The 27,426-nt window shown below is 36.1% G+C and overlaps 1 protein-coding gene across 2 annotated transcripts; it reads right to left on the reverse strand.

The window, feature by feature from the left end:
- Positions 1 to 2,391: 2,391 nt before the first annotated feature.
- LOC127260319 (BEACH domain-containing protein C2-like) lies at positions 2,392 to 27,426 on the reverse strand. Of its 2 annotated transcripts, none has more exons than XM_051288037.1 (32): positions 27,273 to 27,426; positions 24,503 to 26,554; positions 23,230 to 24,008; positions 19,523 to 20,194; positions 18,906 to 19,040; positions 18,183 to 18,287; positions 17,929 to 18,042; positions 16,674 to 16,750; positions 16,267 to 16,348; positions 15,168 to 15,491; positions 14,179 to 14,801; positions 13,703 to 13,787; positions 13,424 to 13,618; positions 11,997 to 12,542; positions 11,770 to 11,913; positions 11,235 to 11,696; positions 10,280 to 10,422; positions 9,523 to 9,592; positions 9,332 to 9,415; positions 8,611 to 8,686; positions 8,475 to 8,560; positions 8,296 to 8,382; positions 8,117 to 8,233; positions 7,291 to 7,440; positions 7,009 to 7,093; positions 6,780 to 6,900; positions 6,526 to 6,622; positions 6,326 to 6,439; positions 4,532 to 4,901; positions 3,416 to 4,182; positions 3,130 to 3,252; positions 2,392 to 2,832 (listed from the first exon to the last, which is right to left on the reverse strand). In XM_051288037.1, exons 2-32 carry the CDS (start codon positions 26,499 to 26,501, stop codon positions 2,758 to 2,760), a joined length of 8,907 nt encoding a protein of 2,968 aa, XP_051143994.1. In that variant the 5' UTR covers positions 26,502 to 26,554; positions 27,273 to 27,426; the 3' UTR covers positions 2,392 to 2,757. The 2 variants fall into 2 exon arrangements, with proteins under 2 accessions (XP_051143994.1, XP_051143997.1); XM_051288040.1 differs by having other exon boundaries at positions 2,537 to 2,832; positions 8,475 to 8,543; positions 8,630 to 8,686.

Consider the following 27,426-nt stretch of genomic DNA (forward strand, 5'->3'; position numbering starts at 1 on the left):
ATTTATAATTTTAAAAATTAAAAAAATTTTAAAAAATAAAATAAAACAAACAAGCGTTTGTGTTGCACTGTAGCAAACACCAAAAATAGTGTTGCAATTCGCACTCGATTGGAGACCGGCACGGCATAAATGCAGTTGCAACGTCAAAATTGACGTTGCATTGGAGATGTACTTAACAAACTTGTGTTTCTTTGAAAAGTTTTAGTTTGAATTTGGTATTAAAAATAATGTACGATTAGAGAAACACACTCGCATAGCCAGTCTAACAAAACCTAGAACTTAAAATATATTACTCGACCTGAATCAGTTAAAAACATACATTAATGTCGGGGCTAGTGGGTGTAGGTGCTCTTGATATTGTATGTACCGTTTTATGCAGTTTCATTATAAAATTAAGGCTAAATTGCAAACACTTCACAAGATTGTACCAAATCCCCTATACTTTTAAAACTGCATTTAACCCTTATTTAACAGTATTCTTGATTGATCTAAATGCGACTCAACTGCGAATAAAATTTAGAATTTCAATTTCCATATCCCTAAAATTATAAATATATTCATTTTTGTCTAAAAAATATAGTAAATATACTCAAAATTAATTATTTTTCTCAGATTATAATTCCATTGTGCAGAATCAATCATATAACACGCTTTTTCCATAACGGAAATGTGCTTTCTCAGATGTATTATATGTGTGCTAATCTATTATACGAGATATGCTGTCTAATTAAAAATACTTACATAATCAATTATGAAGCATGTGCATTTTTCATGATTTCATATACTTAAATTAATCATATGGATGTGATGTTTCCATAGTAAGAGATGTGTTAATCTCATTGTAAGTGCAAAATTTTGTTATAAAGCATGTACTTTTTTCTCTGACTTAACCTTGATGTAGAAATACATACCTTGAGTTGGTCTGCAGAGAGAAGGTATCAATCAAGTTTGGCGCCATTTTTACCATCCCAGCACAAGGATTGGCTGTTTCGGAATACTTGAATATCCTGTGGAAGAAAAAACAAAGAAGCTTCAAACCGGAGACTTACCAGTGATATAAATATTCGTATAATGACCGACTTCAAGCTATAAGCAATCTACAGTTTGCAGTCTTATCCACATAAGTAAATTGTCGGGGCTGTCACAAGGCTAGACTTGACTCCAAGCTAGCTATAAGCAATCTACAGTTTGCAGAGTGTCTTAAATTCACATAATAACGGCATTTTACAGTGGTTTGAGTTGAGTTCAAGTCATGTTAACTTGGTCTACCCTCCCTATTACCTATTGTTAGATAATATAAATGACTGTCTTACCTGAAAGCTTAGACTATTAGGATACGTTTTATTTATTTATTTATCTACAAACGAGAGTCAACCAACACGCCCCTTCACGTGCAAGGGGGTAAACGCCACCAAACGAAACTTGCACGTAGACAACTTCAAACAAGGTGCAGTGGCGGTGGAACTCGAATTCGAGACCTAAGACTCTGAATAGTATTAGGTCTAAGTCGATTAGAATTAACTAGATTCACAATAATAAGTGACTAGGGTTAGTGTTTAAGTAGGACAGGAAGAATATTTCTATAGAATAAGATATTCATTTCGTAACAGATTCAAATAGGTGATAATAAAAAACTAAATGATGCATGTAATGTCACCTATTTAGTATTGTATAACCAAGAAAGTTTAATGGCATATGTAGGATGCAAAAGAACACTTGTGGCATGATACAAAATAGACGTATACAGTATATCAAAGGGGTAATACAGTGGTGTACCTTGACCATTTGAAATGGGATTCATAAGGGGAGATAACGGCGAAGGGCTCAGAACATAGACGACACAATAAAACCGGTTGCTTCCAGCATTACAGCCCTTACAAAGTCACAGTTTTCCAGGTTAGCAAAGGTGATGATTATGATATCCAAAGAAATCCAGTGGATAAAATCTCTTGAAAACTTTATTGTCAGTACTCTTCAATGATTATGATAGCTTCAGAGTTCAGACATTCTCCTGAGATTTCGGTAGATTGAGTGATGAAGTACATAACAGATCTTACCTAGTGATAAACCGGGTACCGAATATGGAGCTTTCAGAGAATGGAGAATGGATGCTAAAACTATACCGTGAGCTGTGGCTTTCTCCTACATATAGAAGGAAACATGCTCAGTGAAAAACAATAGTAAGCAAATAGTACATTGAGAACAATAGCAGGAGAAAGCGATCAGAAAACGCATACAGTGTACGGATTGTTGATAGTATGCATAATATCCTTCGTATCGTCCAGACATTTTCTACACTAAATCCATTTCGGAGTACCTCAGAAAGGCACTTTGAATGGGAATAATGGCTCTAGTCATGATAAAAGCAAACTGCAGACAATACCAGCTACATATCTAAACAAATAAATCTTGATAAATGTACACAACCGATTACAAACCTCGGGTTGGAGTGTAGTACATATCACGGAGGCATGAGCCCCAAGCATGTTCCAACTCATGATTTTCTACACATTATAACAATGGGTGTTCAAAATAATGAACAAAAACATACAACATTAGCAGAAGGTCATATAGGGCATTTTGAGTGACAAAATTTGCACATCAGTGCAAAAAATACAGCTATTTATAAACATGGGACATAACGATGGCATTGTATCTTTGAATGTAGAAGGAATAGCTCAGTTTCAAATGCATGGCGATCATACGTTGCTGCTCCGGGAGTGTTGATTCTATATGAAGATATCTGAAGATAATAACTCACTTAATGAGGGGGGACAATCCATCACCTTCCCACCCCAGTTTGAGCATCTGATCGACAACTTTTAAGCTCAGCTGCAAAGAACATTTACAACATTGTCATACTAGCAGCACTAAGATGACATGTTTGAGGGAAATGTCAGAGACGATGAGTTAATTTCATTCTCAACAAATTAGGTATCAGGAGAAACAAATACATAAATGGAAATCAGAAACATCATTTTCTTCACTGGTATTTTCCAAGCATAATTTCAATAAATTGACTTCTCTTGCCAAATATAAACCATTCAGAAATCACCCAGCATATGGAAACATGCAGATTCAATAGTTTAGTGGTAGAAAAAAAATGAGACTGAAATGGATAGTACTCACGGAAGGATCTGTGATTATCAGCAACTGTTTATTTGCTGTTGATACCAAAAGATTTGTGTTATCCTTGTTCAATGCAATTGCTGTAATGTCTTGACCTTCTGCAAGTTCAATTGTGTGAAAGACCTGCACCATATTTAGTGTCAGATGCTATGTACAGATATCAAGAGAGATGGAAATTAGTGTGGATTTGGAACAAGCACTTTTCTGAAAGAGAAAATGTTTTGCTAAGAACATAGGGCATCAGAATTACATCCCTTGTATAAATTGTACCAACACTGTTACCTACCTTAAGAGAATACACATCGAAGAAGCAAATAGATGGCAAAAGTAAATTCAGCATGTTCTCTGCATTTGATTCATGATCAGAACTTTCAGATTGCGCCAAATTGTGGCTGTTCTCCAAGACTACATTTTCTAAAGATGGGTTCAACCCAACCACTGCGCTGTGTCCATCAGCAGAAATCTCTATGCAACTAATGACTGATGAAACTGGAAGCTGTTTCTTAGAAACCAGAGTTCCATTGAGAGTATAGGTCCTCAGCATGCATAAATATTTGTTCCACGTAATTATGAGACCATCAGATGACAGACACAACAAGTGAGCTTCCACATCAACAAGTCTCCTAATCAGCCGGCCTCGCCTTATTGAATGAAGCAAGACTTCTGAAGTGTTGGAGCAGGAAGCAACAATTCCAAGGTCTGAACTGACTGCACAGCATGTTATTTCTCCTAGATGACCTCGAAGAACATGAATGGGGCCCTCAATTCGACGTGACTTAACATTTTTTGCTAAGTTATTCCTTGCAGCTCCACTGCCTGTGGATGGAGGTGTGCTTGCATTACTGGATGTCTCCAAAGAGCTAATAGAGTGTGAAATTGATGACGGATGCAATTTCCAGAGTAAAACTGTTGTATCCCCTGATCCAGTCACGAGATATGTACTATCATGAGAGATGGCCAGGCATGTCACTGGAGCACAATGTCCTCTTGCTATTTCCAATGTCTTGGCCCCATCAGCTGAAATCAACCTCGCACTATTGTCTGCATGCCCTCCTACAATAGAATAACAAGTTTGAAGTTAACAAATGCGGATTTGCAGTGCCCCAGTTCCATCAAAATATAATCCAATCATCTGGAAAGAGAAATGACAAACCAAAAAGCATTGTCTGAGAATTTCTAAACAGTCACTCAAAGGCAGAGCCAGACTATCACTATGTAGAAAGAGGAGGGGTGGAGATAGTGATATTAAGTTACGCCACATTTGACATCATAATAAACAATACCCAATTAACCAAACACATGCAAGACCCAAGACATATCTAAACAGCAAGAAAGAAATCTATTATGTCAAACATGGAGCAACAGTTATAAATCTAACTATGTAGAATGTACTTATTCTCACCTGTGATGATTTCTTGGTCAGAAGTTATTGAAACAACCCTTGTGCTTTGAATTCCAGCAGTGGGAAATGCCAATGCCTGTGGGAAATTCCAATCTTCTGATCCTGGGGCAGTTGGCGTTCTAAACATTCGCATCAAAGTCCCACCAGGATTACCTACATCAGGCCTTCCATGTTGAAACAGAAAAGGTGCCCCTTGGCCATCAGGTGTGTTTGGTTGCCACTTATGCCGTGCTACATGAGCTGCAGGAGCACTTATATCGACAATGACAAGAGAGTCTGAAGATGCATGAATGGCAGCAGCAGGCAGATTGCATCGCTCAGGGTAGGGAACAGTATACGACTTCACCTCACTGGGATTCCGGAAAATGGTCTGTATATCAGAGGATATGATCAGGTCAATGGCCCTTCGAGTCTAAACAATAATTATAACACGTAGTACTACTACCTTACTTTGCACACAACTTAAACAAAACCCATGGCCTACTAATATATCCACATATAATTTGGAGTTCTGTTTGAACTGAACATACTAATTTATTGCAATAGGGTCGTGAAACTTGGCAGAAACAACAAAAGTTAAAGTTGGCAATTAACTTCTATGAAGTTATCAAAATCTAGCCAATTTCAGCATCCAGGTTGTAGATGAGTTTGATACAGATCGAATGTAGAATGATTAGATTTTAAGCAAAAAATTGCTTGATAAATACATAACCCCCATTGGATTCAGGGTAACTATCTACAAATATATAACACATGGCATTTTTTCTTATAATAATTTATAATCAACAACAGCCATGAAAAATCGAATACGCATTATTACTATAGAGCTAGTAGTTAAATGTACAATTTAAGTGACTCAAGTAAAGATTTTTGTGATGGTTACTTAATGTTCCCAACTGTAACCATCCCAAAAGCCTAAAATGAAATATAAAATTCTATGTAGAACTCAATAAGAGAATACATTGGTCAAACTTAAAAAATTTATGGGTGAATCCTAATCCTTCCATTCTGAAAATATTAGAACCCCAGAAATTTATTCTGATGCCATATAAAGCATGGGAATTCTTGAAAAAGATTACGTAAAAGATTTTATTTGATTATTGCAATCCAGAAATTCTTCACAGTAATACTATACTATAAACTTTGCCCTTACATCACTTCAGAAAAATGTGTTTTGATCTCCAATTATATACGTGCATACATTGGTCACACATTTTTTCTATATATAAAAAGAAGAATAAAAGACATGAACTAAAATGCAACTTTTGATGAGATTGAGACCAATTTCCAAATAAGGTATAAAAGTGGCTGCAGATCAGAATTCTACTTTGCGGTTAATATATTTATAAAATTAGTTTTAGGAACATAATGGTACAAAATTCCGATTTTTTGGACCTACTTTCATGATGGACTCTTGAATTTCAGACCTTACATTACACTGCATGCCACCACATAGTTCAGCCTACCTCTACTCTCAAATAATAACATAATTCCTTCACCATCACAGATAAGGTGACAGAAGAATCAAAAGTGACGAAACTCTCCTGGATAGACAGGGAAAACACCTACAAAGCTCCCATGTTTTACAACAAACCCTCTACAAGGAGCTTCAATTCAAATTTTAAGGTATCAATATTTATTTCACTCTCAACTTGTACAGTGTCTATTTATATCTTCCTAGTTCTATAATAATTGATTTCTGTAAATTACCATGTGTTTTCATGAGTGCATTAATAGATAAGAGAACAAGATACCAGAAAAAAAATCACAAAAGCTAAGGGCGTTACGAGGTACCTGCATGTGAAGGACATCTGATAGTGGCATCCGCTTCATGTGTGGTACACTTAGAAGTTGTGATGGGGTTTGGCCAAAGTAAGCAATCTGATCTTGGATGGCCTGCTGTTGTACCTTTTAATTTTTTGAAAAAAATGGTCAATATTGACATTTAAAGAGCATGTATCTAAATAGTTGAAAAAGGATAAAATTCAACTCACTGGGTCAGATATTTTATCGATATCTACAGCTCCTTCATATGTGGTGTAAAAGAAAACGTTATTTGCCTGTATAGCTTCTTTTCCACGTTGCTTATACCTGAGGATGCATATATTCTATAAATCAGCTTCGGAAAATTTGAGCTAAAGTTATACATGATTTGATATAAATCAACTAGCTCTAAATTTACAATGAAGGTGAAGAGAGATAGTAATCATAGTAACTAATGATGTTTTAACAAAATACGGTGAAGTACCCAAAAATGAGATCAATCCATTCATGCAAGTGTTCTGAAACATGGTCACTTTCAAGAGCCATTCGATGCTTGTGGATAAAGTCAACAGGACTTTCAGCCCAAGGAGGTAGGTGAACAGAATCTGTGATGGGAGGGAATTAAATGTGAATAAGTAGAAAGCTACACAAAAATCTGGTAAGAACACAACACAACTTTAGATTTTACTGGTAATAAGAAACTAAATGTATACCAATCTTTTCACCAAGTTGTGTGGTTCCAAAATCAATTGAGTTTTCATTGGTTAAAATCTCTGGAAGATAAAACAACTCAGGAACCTGAGATAAACAAATGAAGAAATAGAGATATTATAACAAACAAACCAAAGTACACATTCTAAGAAACAACTAACCAGAGACACTAAGTGCAATATCAAACATCCAAAAAATGTTAGAACTGCAAAAACATAGGTCAAGATATTGTATAAAAAAAATAAAAACAATAGAGATTTAGATAACAGTAGATGAATGCATACCAGTTCCTTTACATCACTCATGTCCTCCAGAACTCCACTCCAAGTTGTGCCAATGTCTGAGAACATTCTGTCAGCATGATCAAACTTTCCACCTTGAAGTTGAATAGAAAGGGTAGTAAAAGGCTCTACTCTAGTGAGGTAATACAATACCTGCCAAATACGAAGATACAAGAAAAGAAGTTTAGCCTTATACACTAATTGATACCCTCAAATTTCCAAGGGCATCATTCAGACTCAAAAAATCAAGAGGAAGGATGGAAGAAATAGTGTTTGGTCAAAATTTGACTTGATCATTTGTTAAGAAGGCTAAAGCAATCAAACAAGCAAGATACATTTTAGTATGTCAATATAGCATTTCATTCTTAGCATGTAGTAGCACACTGCTGATCCATGAGTAATTGCATTTCTTCTCTTAAATGTTCATTAGAAAAAGAATCAACATGCCACAGAAAAAATATCCACGAATGGATAGACAACGTTATTTGTTAAGATTAAAAGATATTGTGACAGTGATTCCAAAGTTAACTTCTGCGAAAAAATTCTTCCCCCTTGTCAATTCCTCCTATTATAATGATTCAATAAACTTCTTTTTTCTTCTGGAAAAACTTCTACAACTGTTCATGTGTAATTAGATCTGTATTGCCACAAAATCTACTAATCTGGCTTTAATACTGCATTCCAAGCTTCTGATTTTGGTGCTTAAGGAATGGCATATGCCAAGCTAAACAATGGGCATTTATTTCATGAATAGATTATATTCTAGGACCAAAGAGTTCCCCAATAACTTTTGTCAAACACATACAACAGAAGTGACAAGAAAACCCACAGTTCCAGCTGTTGAGTAATGTGAACCATAGTGGAATTTGGGAATAACTGGATCATCAAAGCTGGCGTATCTTTCTTGGAATTTCTCCAGTCTATCAACATTGAGGGCGCCAACAGGCTGCAGATTAAATGAGAAATCAACATTTATAATAATTTCATTGAAATATCTAAAATGACAACCTTTGAGAGATCTCGAAAAGATGATGAGTTCCTAAGATCCAAACTCTTTGAGCTATAGTCAGAAAGGATCCATGGGAACACAGGATACTGCACACATGGAAGAAATTAGTGTTAAAACCATAAAATGAAGTTCTTCTATCTCATGCTGCAAAAAGGAATATTGCCAACATATTATAAACCTGTGTGATATCATTGTAACTGCGTCCAGCCAATGTATTAAGCTGCATTAAGTACTCAAAATTGCTGATCTGCAGAGAATTTTTAACTAGGTGTATTATTTAAGTAAAACCTAAAAAACAAGAAACCATTCACAACCTTTTGAGCTTGAGCATACCTCCCATCTAGCCCAACGTTCCATAAGCTGAGTTCTTTTCAGGAGTTGTTCGGGTCTCTTCAAAAAGGAAAAATCGTTAAAACTCCCATAATCTCTAATACTGTCATACAAGTCAAGAATCCTCACACCCCTTTTATTTCTATGGGTTTGTCGTTAATCACAAGCAAAGTGGAAAGGTACCTGCTTGTTTTAAGCAATTTACAGTCATATATATAATGATACACTTCGGGTGTGTATGTTTGGAAGATTTCCAAAGATTTCCACTATTCATCAATTCCCCCTCCCCCAAACATCAAATCAAACACCTATTTTTCATTTTCTATATTAAACTAAAAATCAATTTTACATTCAAAACATCACATCAACACCTATTTATATCACATCATACCACTATTCCAATTCAAAATTTTTACTATTCAAATCTCAACTCAAAATCCAAACCCTCAAACAAACACACCCATAGAAATATAATAAGATTTTATTCATAAAATAGTGACAATATTCCATGTGTAAAGCTAAATAATGATTTTGCATGTGAAGGGTAGAATGATTGTAACTTCCGTAAATACAAAAAGGATGTACTTAAAAGCTTACGAATTTAAGTTAAGTGATCATGCCATAATTCAAATGCGTATTCAAATGGAATAACAAAGACTTGGATGTCAGGTAATACAAGGTAATAGGACATTAGAAGTTAAATACCTGAGTTGCAAGGTAGATATTGTTCAAATAAGGAGGACGAGCTTGTACAATAGCACGGTATGCATTTCTCCGTCCCTCAGTACTCTGCAGTAGGAAATGAAAGAAAGAAAAGAACCATTCATCAAAACAGAAAAGGCTGACACAAGTCAAAAGAGGAAACATATGTTTTTGAGGTTCCTTGGGGGACATACCCCAAAATCAAAAAAGAAATTTGATCGGTCAACCATGAACAATTCAAGGGCACTTCGTCTTAGAAGATATCTGCAGAAACAATGATCCAAAAATTTATGATCCCGCAATAGTTGATATACTGTAATATCCAAACCAAACGTGATACAAACTCATGAAAAGTCCAGATTTAAAACAGGTAGTCAGACCAAGGATGCATTTTATTTGCAAAAATATTATGATGTATGTTCTCATCATTAACAAAGATTAATGACAAACCTAAAGCCTACAAGAGGTTCATTAACTATTTATAAAATAAGCCATTAGAATAAATAAGTAAGAACGGTTCAGGGGAACTTCTAGAACTTGAACAAAGATAATGATAGTGAGCTTCAGCATCAAAATGGATCAATTTTTCTAGGTCAGATGCCCCATTAAAGAACACACAAAAAGAAGTGTAGAAAATATAGTGGGAAGTTTATTCTATTTCATTTCAAGAGAATAAGAGGGGAGAATAAGCGCGCGCTAGCACACACGCACACACAAATAAACCTAACCATATCAAGTCTATCTAAATTATAAGTATAGATATAAATCTAACAAAGGGAAACACAAAAGATAAAAGGAAAGGCAGATAAAATCATGTTGCAAAGGTAGATCAGAAGACAGATATAAGCATTGCCCATATTCATTAAGGTTTATAAAGGAGAATGCAACACACAACATTGAAAAAGTAGATACTGTCAAGGTCTAAGTGAATGTAAGTATTTAAAGTATCACCTTCTGCTGTACACCTGGTGAAGTGAAGAAATCAACCAGCTTTGATCTTTTTCTTGGACTTCATTAAATTCTTTGCAGTCAACATCTCCGGAAATACTATTATCCATGTGATCAACAATAAAATTGATCCTTCTAGTAGTTATCTGAAGAAGATTGTTTCACAACATATAATGTTCAGCACATGCAGTAGTATCAAAATATCACTTACTTTTAATTTTTTTTTTTTTTTTTTATTCTTCGGAAATAAGAAAAGTCATATTCTCTAAATTTTGCTACAAATTGGACTCCAAATTTTAATTCGGTTCCAGGCAATTGCTCTATTTTAGACTATAAACAGATTATTCTCCATATATTCTCTTTTCCACTTTATTTTATACAAATGCACAAAGCCTACTCAACTTTTCGTTGTTCACAAATAATATTTCTGTAAGTTTAAATTATTGATTTTTTTAATTCAAAGTAAAGAACAAAATTTTAGTTTAACTATATTTTGTAATTTTCTTTTTATCCAACAAATCAAGTCTAAATTTACTGTTTACATAATATAAACAATATATAATATTTGAATAGAAACCCATGCAAGGCAAAAATTATATTCTATAATTAATCATAATATAACAAGATTAAAAATATATTACAAAAAATAAAAAAAATAAAAGTATACTAAAATAATTGCATTGATTAATTTTGAATAAATTGAAGGGTCAATATGCATTTTATAAAAATTGGTTCCAAAACTGGAGCTGAACAGCGAACCCAATTTTAGAGCTGCAATGTTCAATAGCTCAAAATCTGGAGCAAAAGATAGGGCAAATTGGAGAGAGAATGGAACAGAAAATCATTTTTTGCCAAAAATTTAGAGCTGGTTGGAGATGCCCTAGCAAATTTATATCAGAAAAATGGCAAGATACTAGATGTCAACAAAGTAAATATTAATGCACTATGCAAAACTTACTTGAAAAGTTCCCTTTAGAACCTTTAAGGGACGGACCATGGATGATTGGAGCTCAAATACAATTCTTTCATCTTGTTCACTAGGAACGTAGCCAGGGGCAACTCCTGCTGGGATTGGAGTGGAGTCAAGGCCACTGGTCACTGGAGCACCTGTGGACTCTGGTGATGCTTGTGGATGCTCTCCAGATGGGGATCTTAACTGTATATCACTAGGGTGTTCATTATTTGTATCCAAATAAGCAGTATCATGCTCATCTTCCTCAATTTCTACATCAGCTGAGATGGCTTCTGCAGCTAAGGTAGAGGCCTCAGATGGATTTATTGCTCTGTCTTTATCATGCTTCTGGTCAATATGATCATCATAATTTGCAGCAGCACCACGGTGATCGGAGCCTTGGTAGTTTCTACGTAAAATCATCCTCATCCTCGAGGAACTTTCCATGAAATCAAGTTTCAAGAAAACCTAAAATGACAAATGATGAAGTCAGAAAATTTTCAATCAAACACACAAGTTCAATCCAAATCATAAAACTTACGCGCTGAGGATTGCATAGATCACCACTAAAAGGCCCAAAAAGGCATTTCATTTCTATCAGACAGTGGATAAGCTTGCGCCATTCACGTTTTCCTGTGTATGATTGATGCTGAGATATTACAATAGCTTGTGCCCTTCTGTCAACCTAAAGAATCAAAGGAGATTTTAGGACATTTGGGATAATGTGTAATAACTGACTAGAGAACTTTCAACAAAGCAATAAAATACCTCAGATCGCTGCATGTTTCTGGCCAAAGCTAAACTTCCAACAAGAACAGCGATAAACTTGTAGGAAAGGGCATTGAAGTCCTTGCCATATACAGATTTTGAGTCCATAGACTGTAAGCATTCCATCCAAGCAATTCCCATGGCTTCAGTAATATTCCATCGCCTTACACGCTCACCATCACTTTTAGTCCTCCGCTGTGCAGCTGTAGCCATTGCCACAGCACTAAGACCTCGTCCGGCACCAATTTTTGCATTGCGCTCAAGGTCTCTTGCTGCAGCTAATGCAGCTGCTTTTGCAGAAGCCTTGTCCTTTGGAATGTTTGGAGATTTGCTAGGTGTCTCCAAAGGTTTCTGAAAGCTTGAAAATGTATGAAGTTTACCTGTTTTCCGCTCAAGCAATGATGAATCGCGTCGAAGCTGTGAGCTTTTTGAAGGAGCAGAAGTTTCTCCACCAGATGCACCAGCAGCAATCATTGCTAATGCCATAGCAGCAGGAGGTGAAGCAAACGAAGCAGCCCAGCTAGGAGATATCATAGCAAGAGCAGCCTAAAATATATCAATAGATGTCTTAGCCCTTTCATGATATGAGGAATTCATAGATAGTATAGATTCCATGTCAAACAAAGTAAAGTGTGATCAGAGTGTTCAGACTAAAATAGATTTTTTCAGTTTTAGATTGAGCAGACACAAAACTGAATCCTATCAGTCTAACTGCATCATGCTGGCTACAGTTCTCTTCTCAAATATGGTTGATATAAGACTCAATGTCTGTACTTCATTAGTGATTAAAGACCATCAAGTAATTTTCAATTTGCACATCGAAGAACCAGTGATGAACCAAAGCAGAGATAAATACATAACCTGTGGCCTCGTTGTAAATATAGGGAGAAGTCAACTTCTGTTTGGTTGCTTCCCAACCAAAGTTGCAATATGGTCCCAACGTTTTTTAAAAAAATATTACATCATATGAGATCAATCAAAATTCATTTAAAATCTTATAGTTCTATCTCTCTCTAATAAATAAATATATTTATATACATTCAAAACTTTCCATTTATTTATAAAATTAAGTTATGTTAATCATAAATAAATATTTATATTTATTTTTTGTATTATATAAAATTTTATTTTCTAAAAAATAGTTTCCATATTGTATATCTTTTTTCAAAATATAGTTATTAAAATAATTAAACACATATATTAATTTTTTTAATCTTCTACATGTTACATCATAAATCAAATATTAATTAAATAAGTCACTTGCAATCCGATTTCCAATAATCGAACCGGTAACCAACCGCACCCTAAGTTTCCATAAAGGCCCATTATAAAGTTGACTAAGGTAAACTGGCCAAATGATTGTGTTACTTGTATGGTATTTCAGAAAGAGACCACTGACTTGTAACAAAACATAATTGAGTAATCACCTCAACAGGCAAAGCATCTGCAGCCAAGGCATGGTCATCAACAACAAGGGGATTTATACCATCCGCAGTAGCAAGTTCATGAATCCCAGCTAAAAGGGGCCGCCACCTTCTCAGAACAGCAACAAAGGGTGGTATGATGGCCTCCAAATATTGTTTACGTAGGGGAACTCGGTCCCTCCCAATTGCATGCCATACCTTTGAAAACAACAAATAAAATAATGAAAGGGTCCTAGAATATAGAAAAGAAAAATGGTAGTTGAAAAGTAGCTCAAGACTGACCTCAGAATACAAAACACATGATGTAACTAAAACTCGCTGCCTCTTCATCTCAGAAATAGGCATGTTCAAGATTGGAGATAAAACACTGCACATTATTAAATGAGAATCAGTCCCATCCTTGAAATAAATCATGAAAAATGAAAGAAACCTCCAAGGTGAAAGAACCATGGGAAGGCTAGCAAGAATAGGCTTTCGGAAATCAAGCATGGTGTCTGCAGTATGAACCATAATTCTCACTTCCAAAAATCATTTAAATCAGACAATCAACAGTCTCTTCATGCATATGTTCTTTGGGAAGAGAACTTGAGATGGTATTAGAAGATTATGAATCATCAAGAAAATTCATGCTGTTGAGATTTCAGCAGCACATATAGTCATAATATAATCTTCACAATCAATCATGACCATGATAAAAGAGTACAAGAAACCAATTAAAATTATATTTCCCTACTCATAGATGGTTCACATAGATGTACCTCCAAAGCAATGCAGATCGTGGTTTTCTGGTTTGCAGTCTGTTGTTTGCATCAAAAGACACAACATTGGTAGTTTGATGAGGAACATTCTCCTCTGATCTCTCTTCAATTGTCACATGCCTCATTAACATATGATCTTCACCATTATCATCCTCTCTTAAAGACACAAGCACCATTCGAAGCATACAGAAGAATGGTTGGTCGCTATCGAGAAGCTGGTAAAGTGCTGACATGCCTCCCATTCCAGTACCAGATCCTCCACCAATACCAAGACCACCACCTAGCCCGGATTCATCTAATAACAGAGCTTGAAGCATTGCAACTGATTTCTTTAATAAAGGAAGTTCAATCCAGTTTCCATTAGCATCCTTCTCCAATGCAGATTTCCAAGACTCCCAACCACTGCCACCTCCACCAAACACTGATGTCTCAGTAGGAAGTCCAATTCCATACCACAATTGACTTCGGTACTTCCACCCCTCGGCTAAATCTGTTACACAGCTTCCATATGACACAAATGCACAAGAAACAGAATCATATGGCTCTGCAGCGGCAGCAGCAGTCAGTCGTTCCATTGCAGCTGTAGGGATTTTCCCACCAGCATCGGCCATTGAAGCAAGAACCTAGTATAAAGCTTAAAAATTGTTAGTTTTCGTAAGTTGACCGACAAAGAAGAAAACAAAGACAACCAACTCTAATCATTCCATGAAATATATTTCTTTCAAATACTAAAGGAACCATGTACCAATTCAGATTGTGATAATAATAAAATAAAATAACACTTGGGGCATATTTGCAATGACAGAAAGTTGCACCCACATACTTGTAATATATCTATGAAGTACATCTGCCAAATAAATGAGACACAACAATGGATATTGGATACCTCCAATACAAATGCTTACAGATGTAAGTTGATGAGAAATAAATTATGAGATATACCTGCCTATAAAACAAACAACATACAAACATGAAACAAAGAAACGTACATCAAGAGAGAGTCCCCCAGTATCATTGGATGATGAAGTATGAGATGAGACGGGATCTGATGTATCCTCATGCACTGTACTTAAAGGGCGACTGCCCATGCTAAACACATTAGTGGGTTGAGCTGCAAATGTAGTTGGTAAACATGAAGCACTATAAAGTTTGCTTTGTAACCGCAAATGGTCCTCAACAAGCATTAAGATCACAATTGCATTCTCAACCAAAGACACGGAAAGCTGAGCAGCATTCTCTGCTTCCACCTTTGCATCCTTGGGTGCCAATCCCTCAGCTGCCACACCAGCAGCTGCGGCAGCAATAACTTGAGTCTGAAGCGATAGAATAGCTAGGATGTTGACATTGTGGTAACATTAATAAAAATATATGTACACATCTACAAATAAATTTCACAAAAGCAATAAAGATATACAGTAATTAAATAGAAAGGATCTTAAAGTGAACCAGAGTTGAGTTTATTAAATTAAATATGGATATATTTCCTTTTAGAAGGTAATACATATGAACACCAACTTCTAGAAGGGATGTGACCAATTATCCTGTAGTTTCCAGCTTCCTAAGGACAAGCAAGTGCATAAATGGGAGATCATGCAGAAAGAGATGCAAAACTAGCTCATTACTTGGATAAATTTTCATAGTTTCGTTGTTGAAATCACATTAACAGGTCATGCTTATGGCTCAAACAAATGCAGCAGCTTTAAGCATTAATCTCTAGCGCATGTTTTAGATTGCAAGGCCCATTCAAAAACTGACTTTACTTTCAATACCAGAAGCTATAATAAATAACAGATGATATATAATCATATTCAGGCTTAAGCAACATATAAATGAATAGCTGTGAAATAATTAGATATCCAAGTCATTAATCTGTAAGGCATAACCATAACTAATTATTTGAGATTTGTTTAAGTAGAGGATCCTAAAGCATTTCCTACTTATAGCTATCATAAAAGGAATATTTGTGATCAAAACAGGACAGTGACAAGACATTAAAGAATAAACCAGCAGGCCATAATAAAAGGAAATGAAACCATGAAATTATATGATTTGAGATAGATATTGCCAACACCAAAATACAACGATAACCTGAGCCTGCAATTCTCTAGTAGCGAAGTCCAGCAAGCAGCTCAAAAGTCTCCTTTTAAAAATGGGGAATGATTCCTCACGCCTGTAAAACCAAGTGTCAACCTTTTGAATCTCAATATTTCATTTTCCACTACAAGAATTCACCTAAAACTAATATATTCATCAGAAAATAAGTTTACATCAGCAAACTGTTTGTTTTGCCCAATACTAGACCAAACACCATAATATCCAAAGAACCAATGATAAGTTTAACCTTATTAGAATTATTGTGCATCAGAATCCACAATCAAAAAGTGATCAACTAATGGATTTCCAACATCCAGAAAACCCAATACGAAATTCTGTTTACTTTTACAAAACCAAAAGCTTCTACAGAAAATTTGTCTAGGCTCATTGCACATAATTACCTGATTCTTAGATCTCCAGTGCTAGATCCACCTACCATAGTAAGCCATTCTGCACAATGAATTGTAGCTTCAACATCCTGTTAAATGAATGACCAAATAAATGAATGATGCTCAGAATTTTTAGGTTGAGGTTGAAATATGAGCAATGGGATGAAGAACTCATTGCATTGAAAAGTCCATCTCAAATGCCTAATCTAAATGGCTAGGTTTAAAAACAGCACAATACATGAGGAGTTGAGAACAAACAATAGAAGGTAAACAAAATGGAGTTCGTATCTCCAAGCATCCTAGTATTGTCTTCCATCACATTTCAAGAAGTGGAAATAATCTTGCATATTCCCTTGCCAAGCATGGAGCTGCTTATGGGATGGATCTTATTACTTGCGCTCAATGTTACTATCTTTGCCCTAGCAGACGTTCTCCCCTCTTTTTGGTCAGTTTGATGTGTTTTGCTCCTACCTCCTACCATGGATAATTTTACACCCCTCGGGGATTTTTAATGGATAAAATCTTTTGATTTCCAAAAATATAAAAAAATAATATTAATAAAAAAACTCTAGTCTAGGTTCTGATTTTAAATATAGCTTACATCAAGTGGTAAGAATACAATATTCAGCATGTCTCTCTATTATAAACATAAGAGTACTTCATATTGCCAAGTAAGTTGCCTTCGCAAGAAATGCAGATGTTTCAATTCAGTGAACATGCTGAAGATCATCTGCCAGGAGTTCAAATTTTGATTGTATATTGTGGTCCAAATCTAATTCAGTTTAATAATTAACTTAGCATTACACTAATACATCACTTACTCAAAGAAGACTCTCCGGCTACATATTGCTACAAGTGGAAATGTACAGAAAATTTTCCATAGTCTAAAGTTGAACAGACTTAACCCAAGTAAATCCTCCTATCAGGCTATCACAATGTCAATCACTAGTAGACTCCAAAAGCTCGCTCATTGATAGAAAACATTAAAAACTAAAAGAAAATAAACATGCTGCAAATGTGAAGTGAATGTATCCCTCCAATTAATAAATATGAAATCTAATTACTTGGTTTCATCATCATAGACAAACCACATTATTTAATTTTATTTCTTATCACACTTATTATAACGTAGTTGCATATCAATCCATTTCTCTTGCTCATAGACCACAGTACTGATCATTCATATACTTTTTTTTCTGTTTATGAAACACTAATTGACAATAAAATAGACCAAGTATAAAGGCAATAAATGGCAAAGATTTTTAACCTTCCAACCATCCTTCTGGCGCATTGAGTACTCTAAAATAATGAGTAAAAAATTGTGGATGAAGTCCTCTACATCTCTCAAGTTAGACAAATTGGCATTTGTAGCTGCGCCTTTCTGCATAAATAGATCAAAATGTATTAAAATCTTGTAGAAGACAAAATATATATAGAAAAATAAAAAAGAAGAGTAAACATCCTTGTGTATCTATACATAAAGAGAGTGAAATATAATGGTTATTAGGATGATGAAGCAACCTCGTGATTAGAAATAAGAATCTCTAAAATCCACTCAGGCCATTCTTCCATGCTTGTCAGGCTACTTCTATTTTCTGGATGACTACAAGCCAAAATCAGAAGATCCTGAAATAATAAAACATATAAGAACTCATGAAAGAATACGTAGGAAGAACAATGGGGAACCATGATAATTTAGAAATTCCTTGTCACTTTGACATACACATTAAAATCAGTGCAATTACTTACATTGCAAACTTAGTTACTTACTAAACAATGAAATTGTAGAATCAAATAGTAAATATTTAACATCTGCAATCGAAGAGAGCAGATGTGGCAAAAGTTAGATGGCTTTTTTAGGCCAGACCTACAACTACAACACTAAATTATTATGTAAAAATATGGTATGCTGCATACACATGATGATCAACTTGACAAGAAAACATGAAGAGAATACAGAGTCCGCCAAGGTAGAAGAAAACAAGGAAATGACAATGACCACACAAACTTGGAACTTAATTGATCCCAGCATTAACTAATTTGTGGGAAACTCCCGTGTTATCCCTTCTATTAACGTCTCCCACCGCTCACCCCAAGCTCAAAAATATATGGATAGCATACAAAAGGATAATAGAGAGGAAAAAAACATATCATAGGAGGGATGAGTGATGCAGACAGAAAAGAAGGCTGTTTTATTCTTAAATCACAATAAGTGCTAGTTAGCAGCAAGACACAACTTAGTACCTGTAGCGCTCGGCTTTGCAACGTTGTTGATGCGTATGGAAGAGATCGAAGAAGAACCAGTAAAATCTGGAAGTGCACAAAACGATGGCTTGAATCATGGAAGTTTAGTCCATCATCTGCAGAAGACTCGTTTATCTGAAACACCAAAAAGGTCACCTAAGGTGATGAAGTACAAACTTCTCTGAAAAAAACATCTCAGATACCCATTTTAGCACTTCCTAGAGTAATAATATCTCAATGCAACTAAAAATATAAAGCAGATTTTCCAATAATGGGGCAAGGGACACATGAATTATTAAAACATAAACAATAGTCTTTTATCAATCAAGCATTTCATTAAATAGCTTAAAGTGGTTACAGATTTTGCATTATGTGTGTTCTTTATATTATCACATAAAACAGGTAAGTGCTAAAATTTTAACTGTTTTATATGTGACAGCATTACAGCAATCAAAGTAGCAGGCTCTTCATTGTCTCAGACTGGGCAAGGCATTAAGTGGAAGTGGGTTCATTCAAGTAAGAAAATAGAACAAATTCTAGCATGCCATTAGAACATATATAATATATCAGGTGTAATACAGAAAATAAGCACTGGAGCATCAAGAAAGAAGACATACTGAGGCAGCCAATAATGCAGTATATGCACCAGAGGTCATAAGCCGGTTTGGTGCTGCTTGGAAAGCCTTTTGTAGACCAAAGAGAAGGAGAGAAACCTTATCGTCAAACATGGAACCTCCACCCTCAAGCAAACCAATAAGGCTGCCTGATACATTTTGAGGGGACGGTGCATCAAATTTCAAATGTCCAGATATCATTAAAGCACTCAAAAGATTTATTATGGCCACAATGATAGCATCGCTTCTTTCAACATTGTACACATTGTTTCGTGCATTTTCAGCACTTATTGTATAATTTATATCACTCGTGTTGTCGTTGGAAGGATCTTTGGATCTAGACGGAACGTCGGATACACCATAACCACTGATATTATCCACAGGTTCAGAAGCATTTTCGTGTAGTGTCAAATCATTTGTTTCCAAAGATCTCTCACCAGTTTCTGCAGAAGTTCCTTCTGCACTATCTAGATCTGTTTTCACTGATAATAAAACCTCATTATGCTCACTTAACAACTCAGGTGTATCACAATCTCCTAATTTTGCTTCACGCTGCAAGAGAACAAGAATAGTTTCTATGCCACCGCATGATATAAATGCCTCAGCAAAATTATGAGCTCTGGACATATTTGGCTGAACCACCAATCTGTAAAGCAGGTGTAGCACCCTCGCAACCTAAAAAGACAGAGAAGCAATTACTGGTCCATTTATATATAATGTATGAGCAGTGTAACTGTCAAGGGATGCAAATGCATACTCCCACATATTCCTAATTTCCTTCTTTCATAAATTTTAGAATATTTCTACCTACTCTCATTCTATACATTTTGTAAAACAATTTAATTATTAAAAAATTTATCTTGATAATGAAATCATATAAAATAAAATATAGTCCTTCATTTACAGATACGGCATTTGCTTTTTCCATTACGCATGCACACACAGACCCCAGAGTTCACACACCATCACTGGCTTCAGAAGATTTGACAATATCAGGTTTTTAGAGGGGATGGCATCTTAGTTGATTTTATAAAGTGATTAAATCAGTTGCTAGAACAACAGCAATCATCCTAGAAGATGTATCATTCATCCATGCATCAGCATACCACATCTTAACATTAAGCATCAAGTCACAGTAGCTTTTCAATATAATGAAATAAAATAGCACTCATTTAGGACGAGGAAAATCTGTTTAGCCACACTAGCCGAACAGAAGAACTTCAACATACACTGAGTAGGCTTACAATTAAACTAGGAGTAGATCTACAGAATTGTTAACATATTAAATGCCAAGCAATGTCTCATGACTTATGTTATCCTTAATGGATCTAATCGATAGGATGCAGATTTAGATCATGATTTGAGTAAAGTTAGAGAACCAAAACTGCATTTTCTCTGTTGATCCAAAAGAGAAGCAACAAAAATTTGCTTGCATCACAAACAATATTTATACACTTAACTCTTCATGACAATAATGACAATGCCCTAAGCTTCTTTCACAAGTTCGCAATCATATATGAGACAGGTTATCTAAAATATCACTAAAACAAAATGAATAATGCAATTGTAATGCTCTAGCATACATTCCTGGCGTGGAAAGCAAGCAAAAGAGCACAACCATGCCATTTCCGTCAAAACATTAACAATGTACAGAGATATTAAGGTAAAAAACAAAAATCCTCTTTTAGGCATTTGTTTATAATTCAGCAGGTTCACAGTGCAAATCATTCAACATAGCACACGCATTCGAAAGATTTGTTAGGTTACTAAGAAAGGATAGTTCCTCAACGGGCAACACACAAATTTTAACCGAAAGAATGAAAAAACTTCTTTAACCCCTTTCGTGCACTGAAAAAGAGAAATATGATCGAAAATGACTGCTATGTTACTTGGTTTGACATAAATGTTAAGAGATGATTATATTAGATACTAATTGTCAATCAAAAGACTCATAAGCAAGTGGTCAGTGATCACATGTTAAATAACCAAATCTAAATATAAATCTAAAACACAAATAGAAATAAAAGTTGACCCTCCATCGGAGCAAAAAAACGAAGTGACTCTATATTGGAGTCGAAAACGACATGACTTTCCATCGTAGTCGAAAACAAGATAATTCCATCGGAGCCGAAAACGACATGACTCCACCGGAACCGAAAACGAGATGACTCTCCACCGGAGCAAAAACCGAGATGACTTAACCGGAGCCGAAAACAAGATGACTTCACCGAAGTCTAAAACGACACAACTCAACCGGAGCAAAAAACAATATGGCTCAACCGGAGCCGAAAGCAAAACTTCCATTGCAATTAGAAACATGACTCTGGAGAAACGCAATAGACGGATCACAGAATCACAGACAGATGCGCAGACATGAGTTCTATCGTAGACAAAATCAGGACTCAAGAAAAAATCAAAATTAGAAAAAAAAAAAAAAAGGCTAGAAACTACAGAAAAAATTTCAAAATTTGGAGACCTTCGGGTACATCCTAGGTTGAATGTATCCGGAGAAACGCGAGTTGGTAGGCTGTATCTACCGCATGAGAAAAGTAGGCTCTAATACCATGTTAAAAATTTTGGGGAAAAATAATACAATTGTCTTATTGGTTGTCAAAATAAAGGGTCTATATAGGCAAATACAAAACAGACTCAATTGACTCAAATCTAAGTAATCTAATCTATGGATAAGACCAAATCTAAATATAAATCTACTAAATCTAAAACTGAATATCTAAATATCTCAACAAAACCCATAAATACCGATAGACTTGTCACAATTCCTTGAACAGACCCAGGTTTACATTATTCAATTTCATAATATACAAATAGATGCTATAGATAAGACTTCTATGTCTCAGATACACAGTTCACATTGCCAAATTTGAAGGCCTTATTTGGATCATTTATACAACTTAAAGATAAACTGAAAAGGTGAAAACCTAAGGTTGGTCTAGAAATAGTGATCTAGAGCTAGTGGGTTCAAATCATAAACTAAAGGCACAGTGAAAGAAAATGTTCTTTTTCGGAGCAAAAACTTATGTGTAACTCACTTGTATAAAGGACCATTGAACAACATGTATTATTGAGCTACAACTCATACATCCTCTACTCCAAAAAATATTAAAGCAATAATTGATGCACTTTGAGATGTGCTGCCTACTCCTTCCAAAGACAAATGATTTATGATGTCACTTGCCATTTATCGACCACATTCATTAAAGACATCTTTTAATTACAATTATAGGTCCTACTTTATCAATTGTGAGTTAGTACTCTAATACATCTATATTCAGCATTTTCAGTGGAAAGATACATAACTAAATATTTTAGCAGAAAAAGCGCCCCACCTTATGCATTTATTTGCACGATTTAAAAAGTATAATAACCAATAAGAATCTAGCAAGAGATTGGCTAAGCTTGATGAGCTATTTCTTTGGCATACCCAAAGAAACAAACAAGGCTGATGCAGATCAGCAAGTGTTGTTAAAATAAATTCAGGTTATATGCTACTTGCAATATCCCGTTCATGATTGACCAGGCACATGATTTATTTGCTATCTATTAGTACACAATTTGAGATTTTAAACTTTAAACTGCCAAAATACATTTGAAAATAAAAATAGTCAAAGCAAGGCATATACTCACAAGCAACACCAAACCGCTATTTCATTCAAGAGAGAAAATGCGTATCATAAACAATCGGCATTTACCTGATTTGGTTGGGGACAGTCAACCATGAAGCCCAACAAACACCTGAGATCATCTGCAGCCAAGGATGGTGGGGCTGCTACTATCAAAAGTTCAATAACCACCAAGAGTTCATCAACTAAAGCATTTACTTCACCAACAATGCGAGCATCCTCATTCATGGAACTATTAACAGAGTCACTTTCGCGGACAGTCCAATAGCATTGTCTGCAACCATCTAAGAGCATCTGTATAGCATTAGCATCTCGCATTACCGTTGATTCAGCAAAAACCATATCCGCAAGTGATGACAAAAGCTTTTTTTGCAGTCCATAACTGCATATACTCCAAATTTTCAAATCAAGAAGCAGTGTACTAAATAGATGCACTTTGAGGGTATGGTTGATCGCCTGAGATTGACATAAAGACACAATAGCAGAAACAAGTTCCTCATTCACATCATGTTTTGCAACATTAAGTGAAGAGGACATCTGAAGGAGATAATTCAAAATTTGAGACAATATTTCAGGGCCTCTTCGGCGGAAAATCTCTTCATTATTACCAGGGTGCTTAATGGCCAAAGATATTATTCTGAATATGGGAGCAGCCAGTGGGGTTGTGGTCAAAATTAAAGAAGGGCTGCCTTGCTGTGGCTCCAGACTATTCTCATGCACATTGTTGACTACCAAAGGAAGCAAAAACAAAGGGCCACCATGAGCCAAGGCCCACAAAGCTTCTGCTGGGCGCATTCTTTTAGCAACATGCACTTGACCAAGAACCTCTGCAGGCTTTCGGACCATGCCTGATATGCATGAAAGCAGAAATTAATAAAGAAGAGCACCTCAAGTGATTTTGGACTTGCAAACGAAAGCAATGAACATAACTTGGAGAAAGGGACCCACATGTCAGAAAAAGTAGAAGTTCTTTTCTCAATCACAATAAGCAGAAAATATCGTAACAGTAATAGAGATTCTGAAGCAATCAACATGAATAAGAAAAAGAAATATGTTGAAAAAGAATCACTGCCCCAACACTCCACAGGAAAGAGAGAATAATGGAGAAGCACGAACATCCAAAATATTATAACTACATAGCTATACCGTAAACCAGATTCATGTAAACCACAAGTCTAAAAATAGAAATCAATTTCCCCATGTAAAATACATTACCTGGCCCAGTTTTAGCAGAAAAGATGAGAGTTTTATCAATGGTATGATTAGGTCAGTATGACAATGAAAGATATGGGAAACTACGATTCACATAATCTTCGATTTTTCATATTAATATTCACTATACCTGCAGCACCAGCTGGAGAAGCATCTGGACAGTAACGGCCACTGAGCAAATTAGGATGGTACAGAAGATGAATGCACCCAGAAATTTCAGCATCTAGAAGTGCACTGTCCTGAGCCATTCCTTGGACATGAACATTGGCTGATAGCCATGGGGAACCAGCAGCATTACCAAATGACGGTAGCTTATCCCCTCCTCTTTTAGCTAAACGGAACATCCTTTCTGGCCCAATAGCTTCTTTGCAAATATATACAGGCCCCATCTCAGCAAACAACGGGCACTGGCGGCGGCGACGTTGTAATCCAGCCATAGTTGGAGGAGGGTTAGTACCAATGCAGCAAAATGCAAGTGGCTTCGAAATTCTTGGGAAATCAAAAGGACGGCTTTCATACAAAGAACCATCAACATATAATCTCAACTCACTTTCTGACTTTCCAAGGAGCCCCTGCTTGCAGGTATGCTCAAGGCCAATAAAATACCAACACTGTGGCTTGAATGCATGAGTGAAATGCAGAGAAGCTTTCCTTCCCTTCCCACTCGCACACTCAACAACTAAAAATTGCGCATGAAAATATGCTTCCATCCCTTGATTGTCAGTTGATAAGAAACTGAACAATCGAGGCATGTGTGCAGTACCTTCACCAGCTAGTGCACTAGCAGCTGCAGCAGCGGACATGGGAGATGATTTCCCTGATGTGGCAGCAGCAGCCATTGCAATTGCAGCAGCAGTAGTTGCTGTACTAATATTGTCCGCAAATGATTCAATGTAGATCCAAGTTGCAAAAGCAAATCCATTGGAAAAAGGCCATCTGCTCTCTCCTGGACCTAGAAGACCTGAGCTTTCACCATCAAACTCAAAAGTACTTGCTGGTCCCATGGTCTCCTCTGAACCCATTGCTTTCTCCAAAGAACCAATTAAGTGAGCTGCCCACACAGTGGTGAGTGTTCTATTGATGACTTGAAGCCAATGGTGTAAATCACGAGGACTAAGAGAATGCCCAGCTAAGTATTGAATGCAGGTACACAGAGGAGATCCATCCCATTTAATTTTCTCAGTTGAACTAGTATCCTGAGCAAATATCCTCTCAGCGGAGCAAAGAAGTACTTTTAATAAACCAGCCACAGAGCACATTGCTCTGTTCCTAGTGCAAGCACGTAAAATAGCTAACAATCCTCTCACCATGCGAGTCCTAGGAGACATGAAACCCTCAAAATCCCCATTTTCAGGAAGCCAAGGAATGAGCTCACCAGCAATTATTGCAGCCCTAGAGTTCAGCATCACACTGGGTGGATTTTCATCATCCTCTTCAAAAGACTCAACACCTCCCATAGTGGCAAGAAGCGAATCAACAACTGAGTAAGCCTTAGCAATGGCCTCATCATCACCCTCAAGGCCCTCAACACCACTAATGATATCCTTCAGTTTTTCCAAGCTTTCAGCTTTCCCCATGATAGCTGAATCTACTAAATGTAAAAGCTCTGGAGATACATTAGGCATAACCTGCTCAGGTTTGATCCTTTGAGGTGAGTCGATGGGAGAGAATCCAGTATCACCATACGATGGCCGAGTAGATTCAAGACTAACAGAAGAAGAAGATTCTCTAACACCATAGTTGGAATCTATCTCAAGACCAGGGCTAGAATGATAACCATTATGAGGCAGCTTTACATTCTGGGGAGAACCAAACATTGATGATTGAGGACTTGCCAAAGAAAGCTCAAATGCAGAATCACTTCCTGTCGGCGAATGCCTTAACTCATCAGGACTCAAAGGGTTATTCAACTCCTCACCATTTCCATCCTGATCGTTCAAAGAAACATGCTCAAAAAGACCATCATCTAATACAGAAGACACTAAAGCAGCACCTTCCAACGCGACATCACTGTTATCAGCCTCATTTCCAGCTTCAGAAATTCTTACTGTATCATCTAAACTAGCGCCTTCTTTCTGCAGTTCATGGTTCTTCCCAGAACTTTCTTTATTTGTTTCTTCGTCTTCCATCTCCAAAGAATAAGAACTAAATATTATTCTTCATCCTAGCTCCGTAACTTTACCTGAAATATCATTAAAGCAAAATGTCAATCAAACTATTGAACTTGATAGTCAAAAAATAAAGTGAAACAAACATACTTAACACAGATATATATATATGTATGTATATATAAAGTGATTGCAAATGAAAGGAGCCTCCTTGTGCTTCACAATGCAGATATATAGATAAGAAAGACATTTAGCAGATACGTAGTAATACACAAAAAAAATCAATAATCACCATTATTGCTGTTTAACAAATGCAACATTCCATAAAGAGATGCCACTGCATTAAACCTTTACATCCATTTAATGTCCGAATAGTTAGATCAACTGGAATCCAGTTAAATTGAACAGGTAAAGTAATATCTCTTAGTAGGAATTGCATAAACACGGCATGGGCCAGTGCAGGATTTAAACCTGAAGTCAACTTCAACAGATGCAGCAGACATCATTAAATCCATGACGATAAATCTCGCCTCTTCACAAGATCAATACAACTTCCAACATCGTAACTTACACAAATGAACAAAACAACAAATGACAACCAAATTCCAGAGCAAACCACAAGTCAAAAGTGAAGTAGCAGGCATTCAACAGCAGATCCAGCTTTGACTTGAAAACACATTACAGATTCACAACTTGCGAGGAAATCGCAGATCATGTGCCGCCACAGTACACATCAGATAAATCACAAATTCACACTAACACGAACAAATTTCACAGATTTAGCGCAATTACCACGAAACAACAGAGCTCTAGCTCCTCCACTTCCACTGGAATGATCAGGTAAACATACACCCCGATTTGATTGAACTGATTTTGCTTCGAGCTGAAGAAGTGGAGAAATTACGACGACGCAGCGAAAAATACTGGAAATTTGACTGAACAGCGG

This window comes from Andrographis paniculata, unplaced genomic scaffold, assembly GCF_009805555.1.
Source record: "Andrographis paniculata isolate CXL003 unplaced genomic scaffold, ASM980555v1 Contig15END, whole genome shotgun sequence".
Lineage (NCBI taxonomy): Eukaryota > Viridiplantae > Streptophyta > Magnoliopsida > Lamiales > Acanthaceae > Andrographis > Andrographis paniculata.

Excerpts from the sequence above, each read along its gene's own strand:
- LOC127260319 (XM_051288037.1), bottom strand. The coding sequence starts at position 26,501 with ATGGAAGACGAAGAAACAAATAAAGAAAGTTCTGGGAAGAACCATGAA. Across the intron at positions 8,561-8,610 it reads GGTATGCTCAAGCTCAAAAG|TTAAAAATTCTCTGCAGATC; the intron begins GTTGTGAATGGT and ends TAATACACCTAG. Across the intron at positions 8,383-8,474 it reads GTTACAATGATATCACACAG|TATCCTGTGTTCCCATGGAT; the intron begins GTTTATAATATG and ends CCATGTGTGCAG.